General features: G+C 38.2%; 1 protein-coding gene across 1 annotated transcript; it reads right to left on the reverse strand.

The window, feature by feature from the left end:
• Nucleotides 1-785: 785 nt before the first annotated feature.
• On the reverse strand, nucleotides 786-26,321 carry LOC140175101 (serine/threonine-protein phosphatase 7 long form homolog). The gene is made up of 5 exons (XM_072202018.1): nucleotides 26,175-26,321; nucleotides 1,603-2,023; nucleotides 1,300-1,486; nucleotides 1,112-1,199; nucleotides 786-1,031 (listed from the first exon to the last, which is right to left on the reverse strand). Exons 1-5 carry the CDS (start codon nucleotides 26,319-26,321, stop codon nucleotides 786-788), a joined length of 1,089 nt encoding a protein of 362 aa, XP_072058119.1.
• Between the last annotated feature and the right edge of the window lie 747 nt (nucleotides 26,322-27,068).

A 27,068-nucleotide genomic window follows, 5' to 3' on the forward strand; every position in this document is an offset into this window, starting at 1 on the left:
CGGGCGGATCTACATGACTCGTCGACTAATCAAAGTCAAAGTCACTGGCATGACCTGAAGTGGCGCGACGACCACCAGAATGCTGAGATGTAGCAGGCCCTTCCTGCGGTGGCGTCGGAAATAGATGATCTGTATCTCTCAGCATCTGAGAGAAGCTGATGGTGTCAGATCCACCCAACGGACTAAAGTGACTCTCGGCTAGAATTACCAGCTGTGGTATGTAGGGCTCAGGTGCCTGAGGCGGCCATGGTTCCGGTATATATGGTGCTTGCTGCTGATATGCCGGCCATTGCTAGGCATATGCCGGATTCTGAAACTGCCCATTATAAGCCGGATCCTGAAACTGTTGGGCATATGCCGGCTCCTGAAACTGCTGGCCATATACCGGATCCTGAAACTGTTGGGCATATGCCGACATCTGAACTTGCTGCTCATATGCCGATACCTGATAGTGGTGCTCATATGCCGGCACCTAGATAACAATTAATTACAATTAATAGTAATTACTGATAATAATTACTGCTAATCATAATACTAGGAATTAATAACAATACGTAAAACTGCTGCTCATGAGGCGGGATTTGCTGCTGAGGGCCAGCTGGTTCTTCCTATTGCTGATGTGGTTCATCAGCGCCAACCTCTTCGCCTACAACTCTATCTGACAGTCGCAGGTGCATTCCATACTGTTGTGTGTACTAGTCGTAGTACACTGGGAGAGGATAAAAGTCAATAATCTCTTCGCCTAACTGCAATATGTTATAGCGGTCAAATCTCTATCTGTTAATCTATTGACTGTAAATATGTCCCCATTCATGGTTCTGTGCTCCTGTCAACCGCTTGCAGTGATCACAACCAAGGTTGAACGCCGGGCCTGGTGGAAGTTGTTGCATCCCGAACTGTCGTCTAACCGGGTCTGTTGGGTGCCATTCTATGCACTTGAATGACATTAGAGGCGACTGGGTGGAGCACATAACCATCTGAGGAGCGAGGACATCCGGAATCCCCACTCCCATATATGGCCGCCATATAAACTGCACATTGGTTACCAAGAGGCCGATTAGAAAAACTATTCTTCTTAATAAAAACATTGGACATTAATGGTACAACTTACATCGTCAACTCTCATGTCGTCGAGTCCTCGCCTAAAATACGCAGTAAGTCGCCGTATATATCTTGTATATCGGTGCCAATGACTCCATCTAACAAAAAATAGAATAACAATATTAATAAGAATAACAAATTAATAATAATAATAATAATAATAATAATAACGATAACAATAACGATAAAAGGCAATACCGTCGCGCTAGTGGAATACCAACATCGCCGAGTTGATCGCAGGGTATAGGTGCCAGGAGCGGCATACGCTCCCACGACCAAACAAAAAGCAGTGTCAGTGGGTCATCCATTTTCTTGCAGTTGTATCGTGATGCCCGACACAACGATCTGTATAGGTGTGCCAGACTGGCTACCCCCCAAATGTACCCTGAAATCCGGTGAAAATCACGAAGTAGCGGTAGAAATTTCGAGTTCAGTGAAGTGATCGACTTATCCGAAAAAACAACTGTTCTGAGCACGCAGAAAATGTGTGCCCGGACGTACCGCTCAAGAGACTCTGAGTATCACACAGCTCAGTGTCTCTGCACCGCCGGACCCAAGCAATATTAACCTTCCCCAACACGTGATCTTGCGGACCGAGCTCCCGACCAAAACACACAATGCAGTTCTCCACCAAAAACTGGTGACTGCTATCTGATCTACTCGTAACGGCCTCCCCATTAATCGGGAAACTAAGAGTATAGCTCACATCTTCCAGCGTCACCGTTACTTCACCGACCAGAAGATGAAATGTGTGAGTCTGTGGCCTCCAGCGTTCCACCAAAGTCCTCAGTAGTGCAGAATGACCTCTCATTTCGCCTACTCGCGAAACATGTTGAAACCCAATCAATACCAGTGCCGCTGCAGCTTCCTTGTTAAAGGTATCTGATAGATCCAGTTTTCTGGACAACAAATTTCTGATAGCCTACAAAAAGAAAAATGATAATTATTAAATTCTACATAATATCAGTTAATAATTTGTTCAAAAAAATTAGCAACAATAATTAAACAGTATTATTATTATTATCTTAAAACATAGTAATAAATTATTAAAAAAATCATAAATATTTATCTATTATTTATTAAACAGTATTATTAATTATTAAAAATTAATAATAACTTATTCTCACTATCATAACCAATATTATAAACAAATAATAATAATATACTAATTATAATAATAATTACTCAAATATAACAATAATACCAATAATAGTAACCATTTATTATATTATCTATATTCTAAACGTATTTTATTACCAAACAGTATTACTTATTATTAGAAAATATTAATAAAGTATTAAACATAATAATTTTTTTAATTAAACATTGTTAAAAAAAACCATTTACTAAACAGTATTATTATTATTATTATCATAAAAAATAATAATAAATCACTAAAAATAATAATAAATTATTACACATTATTGTTATTAAAAATTATTAATAAATTATTCTCATTAACATACCCACTATTATTATTATTATTATTATTATTATTATTATTATTATTATTATTATTATTATTATTATTATAACAATATCACTAATAATACAAGGATTAATTTGCCTAATAATAACAATAATAACATAATAACAGTATTAAAAAAATTAAACTGTAATGAAAAATAAATAACAACATAATATTATTAGTAATAATAATATTAATAACCACAATACTACTAATTACAATACAAATAAACAAAATTCGAATATATATATATATATATATATATATATATATTCATCGTTAAATATTAAAAAAAATTACTTACCAATTGAGAATAGCCCAAATACTCAATAATATATTTTTTCGGTTTGGTAAAATTACGCACCATTTTTTTTTGTATCGTACACTTCTTCTTCAACAACACTTTGCTTCTTCACTGTTAACTCTTGCTTTTTCATTCTCCTTCAACTCTTCCTCACCTTGATTCAGTAACTCATTTTTTACTTTGCTGCCCTTTCTATCTGTGTTTTTGCTTTTAAGAACCAAGCTGAATACCCTTTGAGAACACGTGGCGCGCATGCAGCTAGGAAGCCTGCAAAACGCAACCTCCGTTTGGCTCCGCTACGCTAACAAACGCAGCTTGCATTTTGCGCAATCCCATGTTGGTCAATACCTGCTCTTGTCGACATGTAGAGCATGCTTCGCAAGCTGGTTCCCTTCCCAGCCAAATCGCAGCCTGCGTTTTGCAGCAACTGCAGATTTTTTATTTCAACGCCTGCAAAACGTTACCTGCGTTTTGCAAGTCTCTGATCAACGCAGGTCCACATTTGTGGACAACACTTTATACATCTATATACAAATTTATCACATTTTTTTATCTATAACCAAATTAATTTCTGACATAGAAGATGTGTGTTAAATTTTACGTGTTGGATACGTGTTATCATTCTAATAATACACAAAATACACGTTGAACACGTGTTAATATTCTGATAAATATGCAAAATACTTGTTAAATACGTTTTTTAGATATCTACAATAATATAATATATCTCAAATACCAATATTCAACCAAAGTACTATTTTTATCTTCATCTTCGTATAAAAATTAATTTCTGGCACAAGGGCACGCAAATTGTTTTTTTATATGGTAGTAGACGTAGTGTTTAATCAGAAGATGATATACGAGTGTAATGCAGTGTAAAAATTATTCAAACGATTTCACTTTTTTAATTTTTTTCCCTTTTAAAAATTAGAAATTGTAGCCATCATTTTCACTTTTTTCTTTTCTTTTTAAAATCAGAAATTTTCTCGCTGTTTTTATTTTTTAATTTTCTATAAAAAATTACAAATTATTCCAATAATTTCAATCTTCTGAATTTTTTTCATTTTTTTAAACATATTTTTGCTCGATACTCAAATCTTTATTAATACATTTTCATTTATCGTAGAAATTAGTTGCAGAAAATTAAACCATTTTCCATTCCATTATTTAACCTTCTTTTTCTTCTCTGGTTCCTTCAACTTCTAATTTCTTATATCTTAAATTCCCTTCACTCACAACTCAATAACACTTTGGTGTCACTCAATTTTAACCCTTCGTAGTAGTCAAAATGTCAAATCCTTCACTTGTTCTCTCAATACAACCGGTTTAAATATGCCAAGAATAAAAATTAATTTAAAAAATTATTTTTTTTGTTTGAATAACATAAAACGACATTACTCTTAGATATGTAATTATTAAAATAAATTAGGTAGGTGCAAATAAGTTCATGTAAATACTCAAACATAGAATTTTAAACCATTTATTTAATTCATTTTGATTCACAACATTGAGTTCTAAATTCTCATTATTCAAATTAAATTATCTAATTTTTCTTATTTTTTAACATTATTTAAATTTCAAACTCTAATTACATACAATGGTCAATTACTTAGAAAAATTATACAAACTTCCTTAGCTTAACAATAAAGCTTCATATATTTTTACGTCAAATTTTATTAGTTTATTAAACAAATTTTTTGGAATTAATAATCTTCAGACATATAAAAGTAGTAATTATTGGAAACTATTGATCTTTAAGTCTTTTTCTTTTAATAATTATATTTAAGTAGTAATTTTTTCTTTAAGTATAATTGTTGGAATTGTTTTAACTTATCAAAGATTATTAAGTAATTGAATAAAATGAGACTTAATTTCTTGAATAATTGAAGGTATAATTTTTTTAAAAAATTAATATTTAAAAAAAATAAAATGTGAATACAAATATAAAAAATTTTAAAACAATAAAAGATAGTCATACAAAAGGTTTTAAGATTTTGAAACAAAAGCCAATATAATTTTGTAAGAAAAAAAATTTTGTTGCAAAAAATTATGACTTTTTGTAACAAAATCATATGCTAGATAGGAAAGATACTAAAATTTTGCAACAATATATATTTTTGTTACAAAAAATTATAAATTTTTGTAATAAAATATATCTATTGTTACAAAATACGATTATTTTGTATCAATGTCTAATTTTTGTTACAAAAATATTATAATCTGTAATAAGATAAATTTTGATACAATATTTTTATTAAAAATGTTGTGTTTTCTTGAAGTGATTTAATCAAAATATCCTTCAATAATTATTATAATTATATATAAATTAGTGATAATTATTTTGATTGATTCAAATATATAACAATATATAAAGAGGATTGGATGAGTTTGATATCAAAATTTCTCTTTTCCATGTAAACCTTACAATATTTGACACAATTACCATTCTAAAACAAACAAATGAAAGCCCCAAGTTATAATTTAACTCAATAATCCATATTTTGAAGAAGGGAGCAGCTTTCGGTTTGTAATTTGACTCAATTCATATTTTAGTAGATCAATAAGCTAAGCACTACTGTATCTATTCAGTAATAAAAATATAACTTGATTCAAATTACAATTTTGTACTTTTATTTATTTATTTTAAAATGGTAATTATGTCAAATATTGTAGGGTTAAATAGAAAATAAAATTTTAAATATCAATCTCATCTAATCCTCTTTATATATTGTTATAGATAAAAAATATTATTTAAACATACAAAAAATATGATTCTCTAATATAAAATATACTTATAATAAAATTTATCAAATTAGATTGTGATTAATTATCCGAGTTAATACTTAATTTGATTCCTAAAAGTTGAGGTTAGATTTAAATTAATTTCTAATTTCTGTAAACTGCGTGTTGATTTTTTGTACGATAACTTTCTAAAATTTAGATTTTTGCCTAAATTCTATGTGACTGACTAGATCTTCTAAAAGTTTGATTGGGTGTCCAACATTCTCATGAAGACGATAATAACAAGTTCAATTTAAAAATTTTGTAGCTCTGGAAGCAAAAATCAAATTTTTAGAGCTCTAATAAGTCTTGATCACATGGAACCTAGATGAAAAATTTAAATCGCAACAAATTATCGTATCAAATCAATATATCATTAATAGAGATTAGCTCAAGAGTTAATATGAGTTATAATGTAAATTTTAAAATCTAATTTGAGTCCATTAAAATTTTAAAAGTCAAATTAAATCTAATTTCAAATATCAAAAATTAAATTAACTATTAACTCTTGATTATCCTATCTTGTCATCTTGACAAGAATAGATTTTAATATTGTACAAGAAATGGTGAAATGCATAGATGCTTGAGGAGTGTGTATTACTCATAAATGGGAGGAAACTGCATGTCGGTGGAAATTGCAAGGACAGATTAGTTCCTCCTAAAAATCACACCATGTGTTTTTCTTATTTTTTAATTTTTTAAATTTTATAAAAAATTGTACCCTACAAATTTAATTTTTTTAATTGCTTTTTTTAATTTGCACCATATAATTCTTTGAGATAAATATCAATTTAGTATCCGAAAAATTAGACATTAACAAAGTAATATCTAATAAATATTATTGACAAAATAATTTCTGAATGAATTTTAATTTAACAAAAGTAATCATTTATCGTTTGACTCCGTCTTTATTTACAAAAAATATTAAGTTGGACAAAAAAATTATAAAGTTTTTAATTTATCTTTGATCTATTGTCATTCTCTCTCTCTTTTAAAAATTTCTTTGTATACATCCTCTTTCTCCTCCTCTTCCTCCATCTTCTTTTTCATAAAAGAAAAGAGAAGATCATCATTATCAGTTCTTAGTCATATATCCTATTCCCATCTTCTCCCAACTCCTCCCAACCTCTTCCTCCCCCCACTTTTTGCCGCCTCCAACCTCTCACCATATTCCAATTATACCATTACTGTAACACCCTACCATGCAGAGTCTTATGCTTAAGTCATAATTCAGAGATGGCAAGGTATTACGACCTCTAAAATAAAAAATTAGTACGAATAGTATTGTGAAAAATGATTATAACTAAGAGCCTTTTTAAGAAAAAGGGGTAAATAAAAACCGTAACTCAAAACGCGCAACACTCCGATCGATAACGTAACAAATAAGGATAAACCAGCGCGAGATTATATGTATACAAAAGAGTGTCAAAAACGGAAATATCAAAACTCAAAAGCCGGTTGCGAAGATAACCGGTCCGAGCATAGCAACATATATATATACAAGTAAATAAAATAGGAAACCCAAGGAAAACCCAAAGGGACACAAAACTGAGAACCTATTCTCCAAAATCTCCTATAAGAGGAGTCATCACAGTTTGTATTATTCAATGGAGATAAAAGTATCTAAGAGACATCATAAAATAAAAACCGAGTCCCGAGAACAAAGGATCTTCGCTAATCCAGAAGTCTCCAACATGCCTCAGCGAGAAACCTCACGTCCTGCATCTGAAAACCATAAAATCCGCATGGGTGAGAACCAGAGGTTCCCAGCATGGTAACAGCTTCCACATATATAATACATAATAATAGAGGAAAGCCGAAGGCAATCCTAGAACTTCCTCCAGATAAACATCAAAGCTTATAAACAAGCTAAACCATAAATGGCAACTGACTAAGGATCCTTCACTCTAACTATATCTTACCTTTCCAAACCCTTCAGACCTCCCAACCACCAGCAGAAGTATAATATAGCAAACACAGTTATATCAGACAAGAGATATACAAATAGGAGCAAATAAGGCATTTAGACAAGTAGCAAGTAATATGCAGTCAAATAGGCAATCTCAATCAATTCACATAGTATGCATATGATGAATGTCTGTCTCTAATGGCTGATGATATCATCTGTCGGTTATAGAGCCAACCCGACAAGTCCTGGTAGCTAACCATTGGACTGTCCCTCTGTCGTGCATCCCCAACTCGAGTTATACTCATCATAAACTTGATCATAATCATGATCTATATCCATCACCTTCACTGGTGAATATTTACGGGGGCGAGCTCATCCAGGGCTTTCACAGTGCCCGGCCACCCTTACGACATAGGGTCAAAAGAGCTTTGAGTCTCAACTTGGAGCACGTGGTGGCTAGCCACTGCTTCCTTCCAGGGTAACTCTCATCTCCAACAGTGGAAATGCAACATTCACAATTCATTCAACAGCATATATGCATTTATACAAAGCCATAATCATGGCTCCGCCGTAACACGGCAATAATCTAGCCATCCGACTCACGGTTAAATCCATAACCAGCCAATTCATCAACAATTACGGCCCTTCGGCCCATGGCTTAACAAGCACTTCCACCGCCATCCTCCGCATCTCGCATAATCATCTTTGATCATTATTGATCATTCATTTTTTCCTTGCTTCACTCACAAGTTACCACATTCTCTAGCCCCTTTTCTCATAGCTAGACATATCATAATGATTTAAGACATAAGTGGTAAGATCGGAGGCTTTGAAGTATGAAATTTGACTTTTAAAACTCAAAAATCAACTTTGGGATGAAAAACAGATCCACGCGCACGCGTACTCTACGCGTATGCGTACTCCACGCGCACGCGTGGATGGCCACAAAACTCATCGGCGTGTATGTGCCCTTCACGTGGACGTGCGGATTGGAAAATAGCCAACGACGCGCACGCGTCAGCCACGCGTACGCATGGGTGTTCTTGTGCCCCAGGCACAAAACTGGCACAACTTTCGGAAAAATAGCTGGACATTGGGTGCAGCACATCGGCGCGCTCGCGCACACCACTCGCACGTGTGGATGGCACTTTCTAGAAGAACGGCGCGTACGCGCCAAGTGCGCCTACGCGCGAGGGGTTATTCTGCTAAAATTTTTCTAAGTTAATAGCTGCAGAATTCACAGATTCAACTCCCAATCTTCCGACAGACATAACTTTCTCATTTTAAATCATCTTTCGCCCGTTCTTCAAACGACATGGACATCCTGGATCCAATTTTATTTCTAAACAGAATTGGCACAAAACGAAGATCCGTAGCCCAAGTTATGTCCTGTCAAGGTATGCCCAAAAACCATATTTTCATACAAAACCATAAAGTGCCATTTTCAAAACAAGTCAATTTTAACTCTTTTCAAAATCAATCAAAACATGCCAATTTCATCCCTTTTCTTTGAAATCAATTAAAACATATCAAAGTCAACATCAAGCCTCCTCAACTCACACGTTGACACTTTACCACAATACACAAAATCACTACCCCATCATTTTAATCCACTTCACCCAAGCGGCTCAAACTCAAACACATTGACATATCATATACTCTTCCTCATGCCAATTTTTCAACAACACCATTTCTAGTCAACCATCATTATACGTAATCAATATCATAATCACCATCAACATGGTTTCACTCACAATTTAACTTTAATCAATCATCAAGCATATATCACAACATGCATATTTCTTATATATCATACCATCAAGGCATCAATAATCATCATCACAAATATGACCACATCATATACATCAACCATTCAACAACACCAACAATTCAATGTCTATCTTAGGGCCTCTAGCCTAAGTATTTCCTACCACATTACATATTAGATACGAGAAACCGAGACCATACCTTAGCCGATTTCCCAAGCTCAACCGGAGCACTTCCAAACCACTTTTTCTCAAGCTCTCAATGCCTCAACACTTTCAAGAACAGATTTTTCACCACCAAATCTCTTTTCAAGCTTTTCAAAGTCACCGATCAAGCTCCAATATTTACACATACACAACCTAAGCCACAAACACCATACCCATACACAACATCTCAATACCCAAACATCATAGAACAACAATTTACACTAGGGTTGAGAATTTTACCACACCCAAGTTCCAAGAAGACAAGATTAACCTTCTCCTTCAAGAGAATTAGGTCCTATAACATCAAAGAGCCCAAAATCTCAATATTTTTGCTCATGAAACTCGAAATCAAAGCTGGAAATTCGAAGAGAAAAACGTGGCTTACCTCAAGATTGATTGTATGGGTTTTGTAGAGCTCTCTGTGGTGAACGCGTGGCCGTAAACGGTGCGACAATCGGAGCTCTAGATCAAAAGTTATGGTGGTTTGAAGATCAACCAAGGAAGAGAACTTGAGAGTGTATTCCTCCCTTCCCCTCCACCATTTCAGCGTGTGTGTGTGTCTAATGAGGAGAGAGAGTGCTGAAAACTAGGGTTTTGGTTTAGTTTAGTTGGGCCAAGGGCCCACTTTGGGTCCAGTTAGTCCGGTTTGGCCCGTTCGGTCCAATCTTGATCCGAATTTTATAAAATTGGTATCGAAATTCTCGTCTCAATCTCCTCTACCACATTTAGCCATAAAAAATCACATTTTGGGCTTTCTAGAATAAATTCTCATTTATGGGTTAATTAGCCGTTAATTAATCGGGTTTTACATTCTACTCACCTAATTGGGAATTTTGCCAACAAAATTCAAATGCAATAACCTGAGAATAAGTGCAGATAATCCGTTCGCATCTCTGACTCAAGTTCCCAAGTGTGTTCCTCAACACCGCCTTGACTCCATGCCACTTTGACCAATGAAACCTCTTTTCCACGCAACCGTTTGGTACTAGTATTATCAATTCTAACTGGGGCCACTGGAAGCGTCAAATCTTCTCTTAACTGAACCGATTCAGGTTCCAACACATGGCTAACGTTAGAAGTGTACTTCCGAAGCTGTGACACATGAAACATGTCGTGCAGGTTCGAAAGATACGGTGGTAGAGCCATCCAATACGCCACCGGTCCAATCCTCTATAGGATCTGAAATGGACCAATGTATCTAGGATTCAACTTCTTTGCCTTAATCGCCCTACCTACTCCTGTAGTTGGAGTAATCTTAAGGAAAATATGATATCCTTCCTCAAATTCCAAGGGTTTCCGCCTCTGATCGGCGTAACTCTTCTGACGACTCTGCGTCGTAAGTATCCTATCTCGGATTTTCTTGACTTGTTTAGTGGTCTCAGCTATCATCTCTGGCCCCAACAAGCCTTTCTCTCCAGCTTCATACCAACATAGCGGAGATTGACATTTCCTCCCATACAAGGCCTCATACGGAGCCATTCTGATGCTCGCATGGTAACTATTATTGTATGCAAACTCTACTAACGGCATATACCGAACCTAGCTCGCCGGTCGGTCCAAAACACAAGCTCTCAACATATCCTCTAGTGTTTGGATTGTCCTCTCGGATTGACCATCTGTTTGAGGATGGTAAGTCGTACTCAAGCTTAATCGGGTTCCAAAAGCTTTCTGAAATGCACCCCAAAACCTTGAAGTGAAACGAGGATCTCTATCAGAGATTATAGTAACAGGTACACCATGAAGTCTCACAATCTCCTTTATGTATAACCGTGCTAGCTCCTCAAGGGTGTAAGTCATGCGAATGGGTAAAAAGTGAGCTGACTTCGTCAGTCGGTCCACAATCACCCAGATAGCATCAAAACCAGCCCTAGTCCTTGGCAATCCTGACACAAAGTCCATTGCAATACTTTCCCACTTCCATTGTGGAATCTCTAGAGGTTGCAACATCCTGGCAAGTCTTTGATGTTCAATCTTTACCTTTTGACAAGTTAAGCATTTTGAAACATATTCTGCCACATCATTCTTCATATCCGGCCACCAAAATATCGCCTTTAAATCATGGTACGTCTTAGTACTTCCCGGGTGAATGGAGAATCCGCTTTTGTGTGCCTCCTTTAAGATATCTTGCCTCAAAGTGCCAACATCCGGCACAATGATCCTACCCTTGAACCTCCATAACCCATCTTTTTCTTCTAATACTCTCCACTGTTTCCCTTGCTCAATAGCCAGTAACACCTTCCATAACGCTTCATCATTTTCATGAGCCTTTAGGAGTTCAGACTTAAAATCACTTAAGATTTCTAATAGGCTCAAACACAAAGTTTCGGATACTTCTCGAGCACCAATTTTCAGACTCTCGAATCCCTTGAGTAACTTCTCCTCTTGAAGCATCATCCAAGCCGCATATAATGACTTCCGACTTAAATGCATCCGCCACTACGTTCGCCTTTCCCGGATGGTAATTTAACTCAAAGTCGTAGTCTTCCAATAATTCCATCCACCTCCTCTGCCTCATATTAAGCTCTTTCTGATCAAAGAGATATTTCAAGCTCTTATGATCAGAGAAAACTTGGAACTTAACCCCATAGAGGTAATGCCTCCACACCTTCAAGGCAAACACAACCGCAGCAAGCTCCAAATCGTGCGTAGGGTAATTAACTTCATGCGGTCTGATGAGCGGATATTTTATACGCTTTTTGGGGGTAATTTCATGTAGATTTTAGCATGTTTCAGTTAGTTTTTAGTAAAATAATATTAGTTTTTAGGCAAAAATCATATTTCTGGACTTTACTATGAGTTTGTGTGTTTTTCTGTGATTTCAGGTATTTTCTGGCTGAAATTGAGGGAGGTGAGCAAAAATCTGACTTAGGCTGAAAAAGGACTGCTGATGCTGTTGGATCCTGACCTCCCTGCACTCGAAATGGATTTTCTGGAGCTACAAGAGTCCAATTGGCGCGCTCTCAACGGCGTTGGAAAGTAGACATCCAGGGCTTTCCAGCAATATATAATAGTCCATACTTTGCGCAAGGATAGACGACGTAACTTGGCGTTAAACGCCAAGTTCATGCTGCTGTCTGGAGTTAAACGCCAGAAAAACGTCATTATCCGGAGTTGAACGCCCAAAACACGTCATAATCTGAAGTTTGACGCCAAGAAAGGCCTCTACACGTGGAAAGCTTTAGTCTCAGCCCCAGCACACACCAAGTGGGCCCCAGAAGTGGATTTCTGCACCAATTATCTTAGTTTATTCATTTTCTGTAAACCTAGGTTACTAGTTTACTATTTAAACAACTTTTACAGACATTTCTTGTACCTCATGACATTTTCAGATCTGAATTACATACTTTGTGACGGCATGAGTCTCTAAACTCCATTGTTGGGGTGAGGAGCTCTGCAGCGTCTCGATGATTTAATACAATTCCTTTGTTTTCCATTCAAACACGCTTGTTCTTATCTAAGATGTTTATTCGCGCTTAATTGTGAAGAAGGTGATGATCCGTGACACTCATCACCTTCCTCAATCCATGAACGTGTGCCTGACAACCACCTCCGTTCTACATCAGATTGAATGAATATCTCTTAGATTCCCCAACAGAATCTTCGTGGTATAAGCCGGATTGATGGCGGCATTCATGAGAATCCGGAAAGTCTAAACCTTGTCTGTGGTATTCCGAGTAGGATTCCGGGATTGAATGACTGTGACGTGCTTCAAACTTGTAACCTGCTGGGCGTTAGTGACAGACGCAAAAGAGGGATTCTATTCCAGTAGGGGAGGGAACCAACCGGTGATTAGCCGTACTGTGACAGAGTGCGTGAGCATTAGTTTTCACTGCGAGGATGGGAAGTAGCCACTGACAACGGTGACACCCTACATAGAGCTTGCCATGGAAGGAACTTGCGTGTGAGAAGAGGATTTCAAGGAAGAGTTGAAGCTCAAAGGACAAAGCATCTCCAAAACTCCAACATATTTCCCATTACTGCACAACAAGTAACATTATTATTCTCTATTATTTTAACTTACAATTTTAAGTAGTTTGTAGTTTGGCTTTTTACAAATAAATCCAATTAACTTCATTAGCCTCCTGACTAAGATTAATAAAATAACATTGATTGCTTCAAGCCAATAATCTCTGTGGGATCGACCCTTACTCACGTAAGGTATTACTTGGACGACCCAGTGCACTTGCTGGTCAGTTGAACGGAGTTGTGAAAAGAAAGTAATCAGTTAGTTAAATTAGTTCTGTTTGGCACATGCCAAGGAGCCATTAATTAAGAATCACAACTTCGTCCACCAAGTTTTTGGCGCCGTTGCCGGGGATTATTGAGTTTGGACAATTGAAGGCTTATTTTATTTCTTAGATTATGAATAATTTATTTTTATTTTTGTTGTTATAGAGTCATCAAATTCCGATAGGATAGTTTATTTTCAAAAAATTTCTTTTCAAAAATATTATTTTTCTTAATTAAGTGTTAATTTTTCGTGAGTTTAGTGTCTTATCCTAAGTTTGGTGTTAATTGCATGTTTTATATGTTCTTTGAAAATTTCGTGTTAGTGTTCTTGGTTCTTCCTTGATCTTTAAGTTGTTCTTGATAATTGGTTATACCCTTTGGAACCTTTTTCAAAAATAATTTTTCTTGGATTGAATCTTGTGCCAAACTTTAAGTTTGGTGTTTTCTTGTTAATTTTTTTTATAATTTTCGAAAATTTTCTTAAAGTTTTCTAAAAATTTTAAGTTTGGTGTTCTTTCTTTTGTTCTTGGTGTTCTTGAGTTTTTCTTGTATCTTAATCTTAAAATTTTTAAGTTTGGTGTTCCTTGGTGTTTTCCCTCCAAAAATTTTCGAAAATAAGGAGCATTAGATCTAAAAATTTTAAGTCTTGTGTCTTTTGCGTGTTTTTCTCTTCCATCATAAAATTCAAAATTCAAAAATTTTATATTTTCCAACTACTTTTTTGAAATTTTTTTTTAAATTTCTAGATTTTAATTTCATTTTTATTTATTCCATTTTTATTTATTCCATTACTATAAAATAAATAATTCTCAACATATAAATTCTCAACTTGTATTCCATCATGGAAGCAAGTAGGAATGAACAGTCCAAGAGGACTCTGGGGTCATATGCTAACCCCACTACTGCTTCATATGGGAGTAGTATCTGTATACCCTCCATTGGAGTTAGTAGCTTTGAGCTGAATCCTCAGCTCATTATCATGGTGCAGCAAAACTGCCAGTACTCTGGTCTTCCACATGAAGAACCTACAGAATTTCTGGCACAATTTCTGCAAATTGCTGATACAGTACATGATAAGGAAGTGGATCAGGATGTCTACAGATTACTACTGTTTCCATTTGCTGTAAAAGATCAAGCTAAGAGGTGGTTAAATAACCAGCCTAAGAACAGCATAAAAACATGGAAACAGCTGTCAGAAAAATTCCTGAATCACTATTTCCCTCCAAAACGGATGACACAGCTAAGGCTAAGCATCCAAGGCTTCAAACAAGGAGATAATGAATCCCTTTATGATGCTTGGGAGAGATACAGAGAGATGCTAAGAAAATGCCCCTCTGAAATGTTTTCAGAATGGGTGCAGTTAGACATCTTCTACTATGGGCTTACAGAAAAAGCTCAGATTTCTCTAGACCACTCAGCTGGTGGATCTATACATATGAGAAAAACAATTGAAGAAGCTCAAGAGCTCATTGATACAGTTGCCAGAAATCAGCATCTGTACCTAAGCAGTGAATCTTCCATGAAAGAAGAAGCTAAAACAGTAACTGCAGAACTCAGTCCGGTGGATCAGGCTACTGAATTCAATCAACAATTAGACTTTCTAACTCAGCAGCTAGCCGAATTCAAGGAAATATTGCAGGAAACAAGAATGGCTAACAGAAACATGGAAGTGCAATTAAAACAGACAGAAAAGCAACTGTCAAAACAAATAGCAGATGAATGCCAAGCAGTTCAATTAAGAAGTGGGAAAACATTAAATACCTCACTTCAAAGCAGCAAGAAGACAGGAAATGAACAAATAGCTACTCAAAATCCCTCTGAGGACAAGCAGAGCCCAGAAAGGGATAAAGCTGGCGCTGAACGCCCAAACCATGCTTATTCCTGGCGTTCAACGCCAGAAACAAGCATGGATCTGGCGTTGAACGCCCAAAAGGAACATGGTTCTGGCGTTCAAACGCCTGTGACAAGCAAGGAGGTGGCGTTTAACGCCACCCCAGCTTCCACCCCTGGTATTCAAACGCCAGTGGGTGATCAGTCACATACAAGTGCTGATAACAATCCTTCTAAAAAGGCTTCCCAACCCACTTCTGTAGGTAATAAACCTGCAGCAACTAAGGTTGAGGAATACAAAGCCAAAATGCCTTATCCTCAAAAACTCCGCCAAGCGGAACAGGATAAGCAATTTGCCCGCTTTGCAGACTATCTCAGGACTCTTGAAATAAAGATTCCGTTTGCAGAAGCACTTGAGCAAATACCCTCTTATGCTAAGTTCATGAAAGAGATCTTAAGTCATAAGAAGGATTGGAGGGAAACTGAAAAAGTTTACCTCACTGAAGAATGCAGTGCAGTCATTCTGAAAAGCTTACCTGAGAAGCTTAAAGATCCTGGGAGCTTTATGATACCATGCACATTAGAGGATACTTGTACCAAGCAAGCTTTATGTGATCTTGGGGCGAGTATCAACCTAATACCTGCATCTACTATCAGAAAGCTTGGTTTGACTGAAGAAATCAAACCAACCAGGATATGTCTTCAACTTGCTTATGGCTCCATTAAATACCCATCAGGCGTGATTGAAGACATGATTGTCAAGGTTGGGCCATTTGCCTTTCCTACTGACTTTGTGGTGCTGGAAATGGAGGAGCACAAGAGTGCAACTCTCATTCTAGGAAGACCTTTCCTAGCAACTGGCCGAACCCTCATTGATGTCCAAAAAGGGGAAGTAACCTTGAGAGTCAATGAGGAGGAGTTCAAGTTGAATGTTGTTAAAGCCATGCAACATCCAGACACCCCAAATGACTGCATGAGTGTTGATATTATTGACTCTCTGGTAAGAGAGGTCAATATGGCTGAGAGCCTCGAATCAGAGCTGGAGGACATCTTTAAAGATGTTCAGCCTGATTTGGAGGAGTCAGAGAAGATAATAGAATCTCTGAAAATCCCTCAAGAAGAGGAGAAACCTCCAAAACCCGAGCTCAAACCATTACCACCATCCCTGAAATATGCATTTCTGGGAGAAGGTGAAACCTTTCCTGTAATTATAAGCTCTACCTTAGAGCCACAGGAAGAGGAAGCACTAATTCAAGTGCTAAGGACGCACAAGACAGCTCTTGGGTGGTCCATTAGTGATCTTAAGGGCATTAGCCCAGCCAGATGCATGCACAAAATCTTGTTGGAGGATGACGCCAAGCCAGTGGTTCAACCACAAAGGCGGCTGAACCCAGCTATGAAAGAAGTGGTGCAAAAAGAGGTCACTAAATTACTAGAGGCTGGGATTATCTATCCTATTTCTGACAGCCCCTGGGTGAGCCCTGTCCAAGTTGTCCCTAAGAAGGGTGGCATGACAGTGGTTCATAATGAAAAAAATGAACTGGTTCCTACAAGGACAGTTACAGGGTGGCGTATGTGCATTGATTACAGGAGACTCAATACAGCCACCAGAAAGGATCATTTTCCTTTACCATTCATAGACCAGATGCTAGAAAGACTAGCAGGTCATGAATACTACTGCTTCCTGGATGGATATTCAGGTTATAATCAAATTGCAGTAGATCCCCAGGATCAAGAGAAAACAGCATTCACATGCCCATCTGGAGTATTTGTATACAGAAGGATGCCATTTGGCCTGTGTAATGCACCTGCAACTTTTCAGAGGTGCATGCTCTCAATTTTCTCTGATATCGTGGAAAAATTTCTGGAAGTCTTCATGGACGACTTTTCAGTATTTGGAGACTCATTCAGCTCCTGCCTTAACCATTTAGCACTTGTTCTGAAAAGATGCCAAGAGACTAACCTAGTTTTAAACTGGGAAAAATGTCACTTTATGGTGACTGGAGGAATTGTCCTTGGGCACAAAATTTCGAACAAGGGGATAGAAGTGGACCAAGCTAAGGTAGAAGTAATTGAAAAATTACCACCACCTGCTAATGTTAAGGCAATCAGAAGCTTTTTGGGGCATGCAGGATTCTATAGGAGGTTTATAAAGGATTTTTCAAAAATCGCCAAACCTCTGAGCAACCTGCTAGCTGCAGACACGCCATTTATCTTTGATAAAGAGTGTCTGCAGGCATTTGAGACTCTGAAAGCTAAATTGGTTACAGCACCAATCATCTCTGCACCAGACTGGACATTACCATTTGAACTGATGTGTGATGCCAGTGACCATGCCATTGGTGCAGTGTTGGGACAAAGGCATGACAAGCTTCTGCATGTCATTTACTATGCCAGCCGTGTGCTAAATGATGCACAGAAGAATTACACAACCACAGAAAAAGAGCTACTTGCAGTGGTTTATGCCATTGACAAATTCATATCCTACTTAGTAGGATCAAAAGTGATTGTGTACACTGATCATGCTGCTCTTAAATATCTACTCACAAAGCAGGATTCAAAACCCAGACTCATCAGATGGGTGTTGCTTCTGCAAGAGTTTGATATAGAAATAAGAGACAGAAAAGGGACAGAGAATCAAGTAGCAGATCACCTGTCCCGAATAGAACCAGTGGAAGGGGCGTCCCTCCCTCTCACTGAAATTTCTGAAACCTTTCCGGATGAGCAACTACTAGCCATCCAGGAAGTGCCGTGGTTTGCATACATTGCAAACTACAAGGCAGTAAGATTCATACCCAAAGAGTACAGTAAGATGCAATCAAAGAAGTTAATCACAGATGCAAAGTACTATCTTTGGGATGAACCATATCTTTTTAAGAGATGTGCAGACGGAGTAATCCGTAGATGTGTGCCTAAAGAAGAAGCACAGAAGATCCTTTGGCATTGCCATGGATCACAGTATGGAGGACATTTTGGAAGTGAACGAACAGCCACAAGAGTCCTCCAAAGTGGCTTCTACTGGCCTACTCTCTATAAAGACTCCCGAGCATTTGTGCTTAACTGTGATAGTTGCCAAAGATCAGGCAACCTGCCTCACAGTTATGCCATGCCTCAACAAGAAATCTTGGAGATTGAGTTGTTTGATGTATGGGGCATTGACTTCATGGGACCTTTTCCACCATCATACTCAAACACCTATATTCTGGTGGCAGTGGATTATGTATCCAAATGGGTGGAGGCTATTGCAACACCCACTAATGACACTAAAACAGTGTTAAAATTCCTCCAGAAATATATCTTCAGCAGATTTGGTATCCCTAGAGTGTTAATCAGTGATGGGGGCACTCATTTCTGTAATAAACAGCTCTACTCTGCTCTAGTACGTTATGGAGTCAACCACAGGGTGGCTACTCCATATCACGCACAAACTAATGGGCAGGCTGAAGTCTCAAATAGAGAACTTAAAAGAATCCTGGAACGGACTGTAATTAACCGTAGAAAGGATTGGGCAAGAAGCTTGGATGATGCTCTATGGGCATACAGAACAGCATTTAAGACCCCTATAGGGACCTCTCCGTACCAGCTGGTGTATGGAAAGGCATGTCACTTGCCAGTGGAACTGGAACACAAGGCCTATTGGGCAACCAGATTCCTGAACCTTGATGCCAAGTTAGCTGGAGAAAAACGATTACTCCAGTTAAATGAGCTAGAGGAATTTAGACTCAATGCTTTCGAAAACGCAAAAATTTACAAAGAGAAAGCAAAAAAATGGCATGATAAGAAATTGTCATCCAGAGTCTTTGAGCCAGGACAGAAAGTTCTGCTATTTAATCCAAGGCTCAAATTATTCCCTGGGAAATTAAAATCCCGGTGGAGAGGTCCATATGTAATCACAAGCGTATCACCATATGGATACATAGAACTTCAGGATAGTGACTCTAACAAAAAGTTCATTGTTAATGGACAAAGAGCTAAACACTATCTTGAAGGAAATCTCGAGCAAGAATGCTCAAGACTGAGACTTAATTGAAGATCAGTGATAGTCCAGCTAATGACATTAAAGAAGCGCTTGCTGGGAGGCAACCCAGCCATGTACAAAGTTTAATTACTAATTAAATAAATTTTCTTTCTTTACAGGTTTAGGTCTAAGTATCTTCAAAGGTGAAATAGCAAATTTACTGAAGTCCCAAGAGTTACAGAGAAATTTGGAAGCTCACTGGCATGAAAAAGCCAGTAAGAAACATGTGGGCGTTAAACGCCCAAAAGAAGCACCCACTGGGCGTTTAACGCCAGTAAGGGTAGCCTTCTGGGCGTTAAACGCCAGAAAGGAGCATCTTCTGGGCGTTAAACGCCAGAAAGATGCACCTTCTGGGCGTTTAACGCCAATCTGCCAGCATTCTGGGCGTTTAGAAAAACGCCCAGTAAAGAAGGACTTCCTGGCGTTCAACGCCAGAAAGAAGCATCACATGGGCATTGAACGCCCAGGAGAAGCAACATGTGGGCGTTAAACGCCCAAACCATGCACCATGTGGGCGTTTAACGCCAGGATGGTGGGAGGAGGTACAATTTCGTTTTTCCATGCATTTTTTCAAAATTTTTATGTTTCAATTCATGATTTCTTGCATAAACATATTTTAAATTATCACTTTCAATTCCAAAAGTTTTTATCCTAATTTCTAAAATCCCTTTTTCAAAAATATTAAATATATCTTAATCCATAAAGCCAATTGGCTTTCCAATTCAAGCCATCATCTTTTCAAATTTGTTTCCAACACATCAATAATTCCTTTTAAGAAAATCCTCTTCAAAATTAAATTTCAAAATTATCTTTTAAATTATGATTCATATCTTTTCCTTTTTAAAAACTATATCTTTTTCTGATCATAATTTTTAAAATCATATCTTTTATCTTATCTCTTTCTTATTTTTTCGAAAATTTCCCACCCCCCTTCCCTTTATATTATATTCGGCCTCCTCCTCCTCATCTTCATCCAACACTTGCTCTCCTTCTATCCCTCTTCTTTCTTCTCCTTTGCTTGAGGACAAGCAAAACTCTAAGTTTGGTGTGCTTATCCGTGATCACAAAAATATACTCACTTAAGATCATGGCTCCTAAAGGAAAGCAAACCACCCCAAGAGGGAAGAAAGAAAGCACTCCAAAGCCACTTTGGAATCAAGGAAAGTTCTTAACTAAAGAACATTCAGACCATTACTATAAGATAATGAGTCACAGATCAGTGATCCCGGAAGTCAGATTTGATCTGAAAGAAGATGAATATCCGGAGATCCAAGAGCAAATTCGAAACAGGAATTGGGAAATTCTGGCCAATCCTGAAACGAAAGTGGGGAAGAATATGGTTCAGGAATTCTATGCTAATCTATGGCAGACAGAAAGGCAAAGAATCATTGGAGCTGCTCTTTTTGACCATAAGACCTTAGTCAGAGGAAAGATCATTCATACCAATTCTGACAAGATCAGGGAGATATTCAAGATTCCTCAACTGAAAGATGACCCAGACTCCTTTAATAGGAGAATGATGAGGGTCAATAAAGGGTTGGACAAGGTTCTGGAGGATATATGCATCCCTGGAGCCAAGTGGACTACCAGTACAACTGGCATCCCAGTTCAACTCAAAAGAGAAGATCTAAAACCAGTAGCCAGAGGCTGTCTGGATTTTATTAGTCGTTCCATATTGCCCACCAGCAACCATTCTGAAGTTACCATCAAAAGAGCTGTCATGATTCACTGCATCATGTTGGGAAAAGAAGTGGAAGTCCATCAGCTGATCTCCTGTGAGCTATATAAAATAGCAAACAGGAATTCTAAGGACGCTAAATTGGCTTATCCAAGCCTAGTTTCTATGCTTTGCAAAGATGCTGGAGTAAAGATGGGAATAACTGAATATATCCTAATTGAAAAGCCCATTACTGGAACATCAATGGTCAGGCAACAGCAACAAGAGGATTCTGCCAGAAGGAGAGCACAAGAAGCCCTCCCAGAACTGCCCCAATTCGAATATTGGGAACAGCTTGAGGCTTCTATTTCCAGATTGCAAGAAGCTATGGATCAAATAAAGGAAGAACAGAATAATCAAGGTAGCATGATTTGCAAACTGCTCAAGGAACAGGAGGAGCAAGGGCGTGATCTAAGGGAGCTGAAGCGCCAAAAATTAATCCTTGAACCACACCCCAAAGAATTAGAGGAGCATCCACTCCTCAAAACAACAGGTTGCTGAGTTCCAATTTTTCTGTTTTAACTTAGTGATAATTATTCCTTTTAGAAATTGACCTTAGAAGATATTTAGTAGTAATTAGAATGTCTATTTTGATTTTATTTTCAATTAAGCTATAATTTATTTTTCTCATCATCATTAGGCATGAATAAAGTAGTAGATTTTCTTTTAGAATACAGAAGTAAATTATATTTTTCGAGTTCTTAATAATAAAATTTATAATTAATTATATGTGGTGGCAATACTCTTTGTTCTCTGAATGAATGCTTGAACAGTGCATAATATGTACTTTGAATTTGATGAATATGGGCTCCTGAAAGAATGAGGAACACGAAAAATATTGTTGATGATCTGAAAGATCATGAAATTGATTCTTGAAGCAAGAAAAAGCAGTCAATATATATATATATATATATATATATATATATATATATATATATATATATATATATATATATATACAATATTCACAAGCCATGAGCACTAGCCAAGAGTAAAAAGGATCCAAGGCTTTGAGCATCAATGGATAGGAGGGCCCAAGGAAATAAAAATCCAGGCCTAAGCGGCTAAACCAAGCTGTCCCTAACCATGTGCTTGTGTCATGAAGGTCCAAGTGAAAAACTTGAGACTGAGTGGTTAAAGTCGTGATCCAAAGCAAAAGAGTGTGCTTAAGAGCTCTGGACACCACTGACTGGGGACTCTAGCAAAGCTGAGTCATAATCTGAAAAGGTTCACCCAGTTATGTGTCTGTGGCATTTATGTATCCGGTGGTAATACTGGAAGACAAAGTGCTTAGGGCCACAGCCAAGACTCATAAAATAACTGTGTTCAAAAATCAACATACTACATTAGGAGAGTCAATAATACTATCTGAATTCTGAGTTCCTAAGGATGCCAACCATTCTGAAAATTTAAAGATACAGGGAGATGCCAAAACTATTCAGAGACAAAAAGCTACAAGCCCCGCTCATCTAATAAGAATCTGAGCATCATTTAAAACTCGAGAATATTATTACTTCTTTATTTCTGTTAGAACCTATTTTATTCATCTAGTTGCTTGAGGACAAGCAACAGTTTAAGTTTGGTGTTGTGATGAGCGGATATTTTATACGCTTTTTGGGGGTAATTTCATGTAGATTTTAGCATGTTTCAGTTAGTTTTTAGTAAAATAATATTAGTTTTTAGGCAAAAATCATATTTCTGGACTTTACTATGAGTTTGTGTGTTTTTCTGTGATTTCAGGTATTTTCTGGCTGAAATTGAGGGAGCTGAGCAAAAATCTGACTTAGGCTGAAAAAGGACTGCTGATGCTGTTGGATCCTGACCTCCCTGCACTCGAAATGGATTTTCTGGAGCTAAAGGAGTCCAATTGGCGCGCTCTCAACGGCGTTGGAAAGTAGACATCCAGGGCTTTCCAGAAATATATAATAGTCCATACTTTGCGCAAGGATAGATGACGTAACTTGGCGTTAAACGCCAAGTTCATGCTGCTGTCTGGAGTTAAACGCCAGAAAAACGTCATTATCCGGAGTTGAACGCCCAAAACACGTCATAATCTGAAGTTTGACGCCAAGAAAGGCCTCTACACGTGGAAAGCTTTAGTCTCAGCCCCAGCACACACCAAGTGGGCCCCAGAAGTGGATTTCTGCACCAATTATCTTAGTTTATTCATTTTCTGTAAACCTAGGTTACTAGTTTACTATTTAAACAACTTTTACAGACATTTCTTGTACCTCATGACATTTTCAGATCTGAATTACATACTTTGTGACGGCATGAGTCTCTAAACTCCATTGTTGGGGGTGAGGAGCTCTGCAGCGTCTCGATGATTTAATACAATTCCTTTGTTTTCCATTCAAACACGCTTGTTCTTATCTAAGATGTTTATTCGCGCTTAATTGTGAAGAAGGTGATGATCCGTGACACTCATCACCTTCCTCAATCCATGAACGTGTGCCTGACAACCACCTCCGTTCTACATCAGATTGAATGAATATCTCTTAGATTCCCCAACAGAATCTTCGTGGTATAAGCCGGATTGATGGCGGCATTCATGAGAATCCGGAAAGTCTAAACCTTGTCTGTGGTATTCCGAGTAGGATTCCGGGATTGAATGACTGTGACGTGCTTCAAACTTGTAACCTGCTGGGCGTTAGTGACAGACGCAAAAGAGGGATTCTATTCCAGTAGGGGAGGGAACCAACCGGTGATTAGCCGTACTGTGACAGAGTGCGTGAGCATTAGTTTTCACTGCGAGGATGGGAAGTAGCCACTGACAACGGTGACACCCTACATAGAGCTTGCCATGGAAGGAACTTGCGTGTGAGAAGAGGATTTCAAGGAAGAGTTGAAGCTCAAAGGACAAAGCATCTCCAAAACTCCAACATATTTCCCATTACTGCACAACAAGTAACATTATTATTCTCTATTATTTTAACTTACAATTTTAAGTAGTTTGTAGTTTGGCTTTTTACAAATAAATCCAATTAACTTCATTAGCCTCCTGACTAAGATTAATAAAATAACATTGATTGCTTCAAGCCAATAATCTCTGTGGGATCGACCCTTACTCACGTAAGGTATTACTTGGACGACCCAGTGCACTTGCTGGTCAGTTGAACGGAGTTGTGAAAAGAAAGTAATCAGTTAGTTAAATTAGTTCTCTTTGGCACATGCCAAGGAGCCATTAATTAAGGATCACAACTTCGTCCACCACGGTCTCAACTGCCTTGAGGCATACGCCACCACATTATGATGCTGCATTAGCACGCACCCTAGACCCTTTAATGAGGCATCATAGTACACCTCAAACGTTTCGTTCGGCTCAGGTAACACTAACACAGGTGCAGTGGTCAACTTTTTCTTCAATGCCTGAAAGCTCTCCTCGCACTCAGGAGTCCAAACAAACGGAGTGTCTTTGCAGGTTAACTTTGTCATTGGCAAAGCTATCTGTGAAAAGCCCTTGATATACCTTCGGTAATAGCCAGCTAAGCCCAGAAAACTCCTTATCTCCATTACGGTGGCTGGTTGCTTCCAATCCATCACAGCCTCCACCTTAGTTGGATCTACGACTATTCCCTTTTTACTCACCACGTGACCCAAAAACTTCACATCACTCTTCCAAAACTCACACTTAGACAGTTTTGCATAGAGTTTCTTCTCCTTTAGAATCTGCAACACGGTCCTCAAGTGTTCCGCATGCTCTTCTTCAGTTTTGGAATAAATTAGTATGTCGTCAATGAAGACAATAACAAATTTATCCAGAAACGGACAGAAAACTCTGTTAATGTAATCCATGAATACCGCAGGAGCGTTCGTCAACCCAAAGGACATTACAGTGTACTCGTAATGACCATAACGAGCCCTGAAAGCGGTCTTAGGAATATCCTCACCCCTTACCCTTATCTGGTGATAACCAAATCGCAAATCGATCTTAGAGAAAACCCTCGCTCCTTGTAACTGATCCATGAGATCATCAATTCTCGGCAATGGGTACTTATTCTTTATTGTGACCTTGTTCAGCTGCTTGTAATCCACACAGAGCCGCATACTCCCATCTTTCTTCTTTACTAGTAGCACTGGCGCACCCCACGGAGAGACACTTGGTCGTATAAAATTCTTTCCCAACAAATCCTCTAACTGAGACTTTAGCTCGTCCATCTCTAACGGTGACATCCTATAAGGAGCACTTGAGATTGGTCCTGCCCCAGGCACCAATTCAATAGCAAACTCAACCTCTCGGTTAGGTGGAAACTCATCAATATCATCGGAAAATACTTCCGGAAACTCACACAGAACTGGAATCTGCTCCAACCTTTGATCATCACCCGAAACACCCGCGGTTAACAACAGGATACCCTGACATTCGATTCCGAAACAGTTCACCATCATCAAATTCAAGTAATAATTATTCACCACGACCGGCCCTTCTGTATCTTCCAGCATAAAGTACACCGACTTTGTAGAACAATTAAGCAGGACATGGTTCTCAGATAACCAGTCCAATCCCAAGATAAGATCAAGACCAATCATCGGAAGCAGATTAAATTATGGACAAAATCACGCTGCTTGAACCTAAATGAAACTTTCGGGCATCCTAGCCTAGTTACCATGGCTTCATGGGTAGCATTATATACTTTTAGGTCATAACCTAAGATTACAATCTTCAATCCTAACTCATGGGCTTTCTCAAATGCAATGAATGAATGTGATGCTCCCGAATCAAATAAAGCATTTAAAGTTTGACCAGCCATTTCACAGTTACCTCGAATGAGTGTCTCAGATCCCTCGGCACCTATAGCTGAGGTGGTGAACACCCGACCAGTCTGTTGTGCTTTCCCAGCACCTTGTTTCTGCTTCTCCGGACAGTTGGCGGCTTTATGACCCGCTTTTCCATAATTGTAGCATAATCCCCATCTGGCCTTGCACGGGGCTCCCAGATGGTGACTCCTACACCTAGTACAAGCTTACTCATTCTGAGGCTGCTTCCCATACCTTTTCCCCTGGGAGTTGTTGTTAGGCCTCCTGAAAGAGCTTTCCCTCTTGAAAGGCGGATCTCTAGGTGCAAAGCTCTTCCCTCAGTTCTGTGGGAATGAACCTTTATGACTCCCTCTCTCAGCAACTGCCTTCATCACACACTCTTCAGCAACTCTACACTTGTTCACCAATTTGAAGAAAGTTCTGATCTCCATTGGTCCCACTGAGCTGAAGATATCGCTCCGGAGTCCTCCTTCATACTTAACACACTTCCATTCCTCATATTCCACCGGAGTCCCTTGACACATACAAGAGAACCTGAACAGCTCTTCAAACTTGTCAGTATACTCAGATATGGACATGGTACCCTGCTTCAGCTGCAGTAACTCAAGTTCCTTAGCCGTCCTGGTAGAAGTCGGAAAGTACTTCTTATAGAACTCCTCTTGGAAGACATTCCAGGTGATATAGTCATCACCCTGCTGCAGAAGACGTCAGATACCTTGCCACCAATGCGACGCTTCACCAGTGAGTAGATAGGTAGCAAACTCAACACGCTGTCCTTCAGGTACCACCTGCGCTTTTAGTGCTCGCTCCATAGCCTGAAACCATGTATCGGCCTCAGTCGGGCTAGTAGATCCCTTAAACTTAGGTGGATTAACCTTCAAAAAGTTTGCCAGTGTCATCGGGCTCTGAACTCAACCTCCATCTTTACCATGGTTGTTCATCTGTTGACCAAGAGCCTCAGCAGTGACTTGCATAGCAG

The sequence above is a fragment of the Arachis hypogaea genome, chromosome 9, assembly GCF_003086295.3.
Source record: "Arachis hypogaea cultivar Tifrunner chromosome 9, arahy.Tifrunner.gnm2.J5K5, whole genome shotgun sequence".
NCBI classification, from domain to species: Eukaryota; Viridiplantae; Streptophyta; class Magnoliopsida; order Fabales; family Fabaceae; genus Arachis; species Arachis hypogaea.

Excerpts from the sequence above, each read along its gene's own strand:
- LOC140175101 (XM_072202018.1), bottom strand. The coding sequence starts at position 26,321 with ATGGGAAGCAGCCTCAGAATGAGTAAGCTTGTACTAGGTGTAGGAGTC. Across the intron at positions 2,024-26,174 it reads TCCGGAGAAGCAGAAACAAG|GCTATCAGAAATTTGTTGTC; the intron begins GTGCTGGGAAAG and ends TTCTTTTTGTAG. Across the intron at positions 1,032-1,111 it reads ACGACATGAGAGTTGACGAT|TTTATATGGCGGCCATATAT; the intron begins GTAAGTTGTACC and ends ACCAATGTGCAG.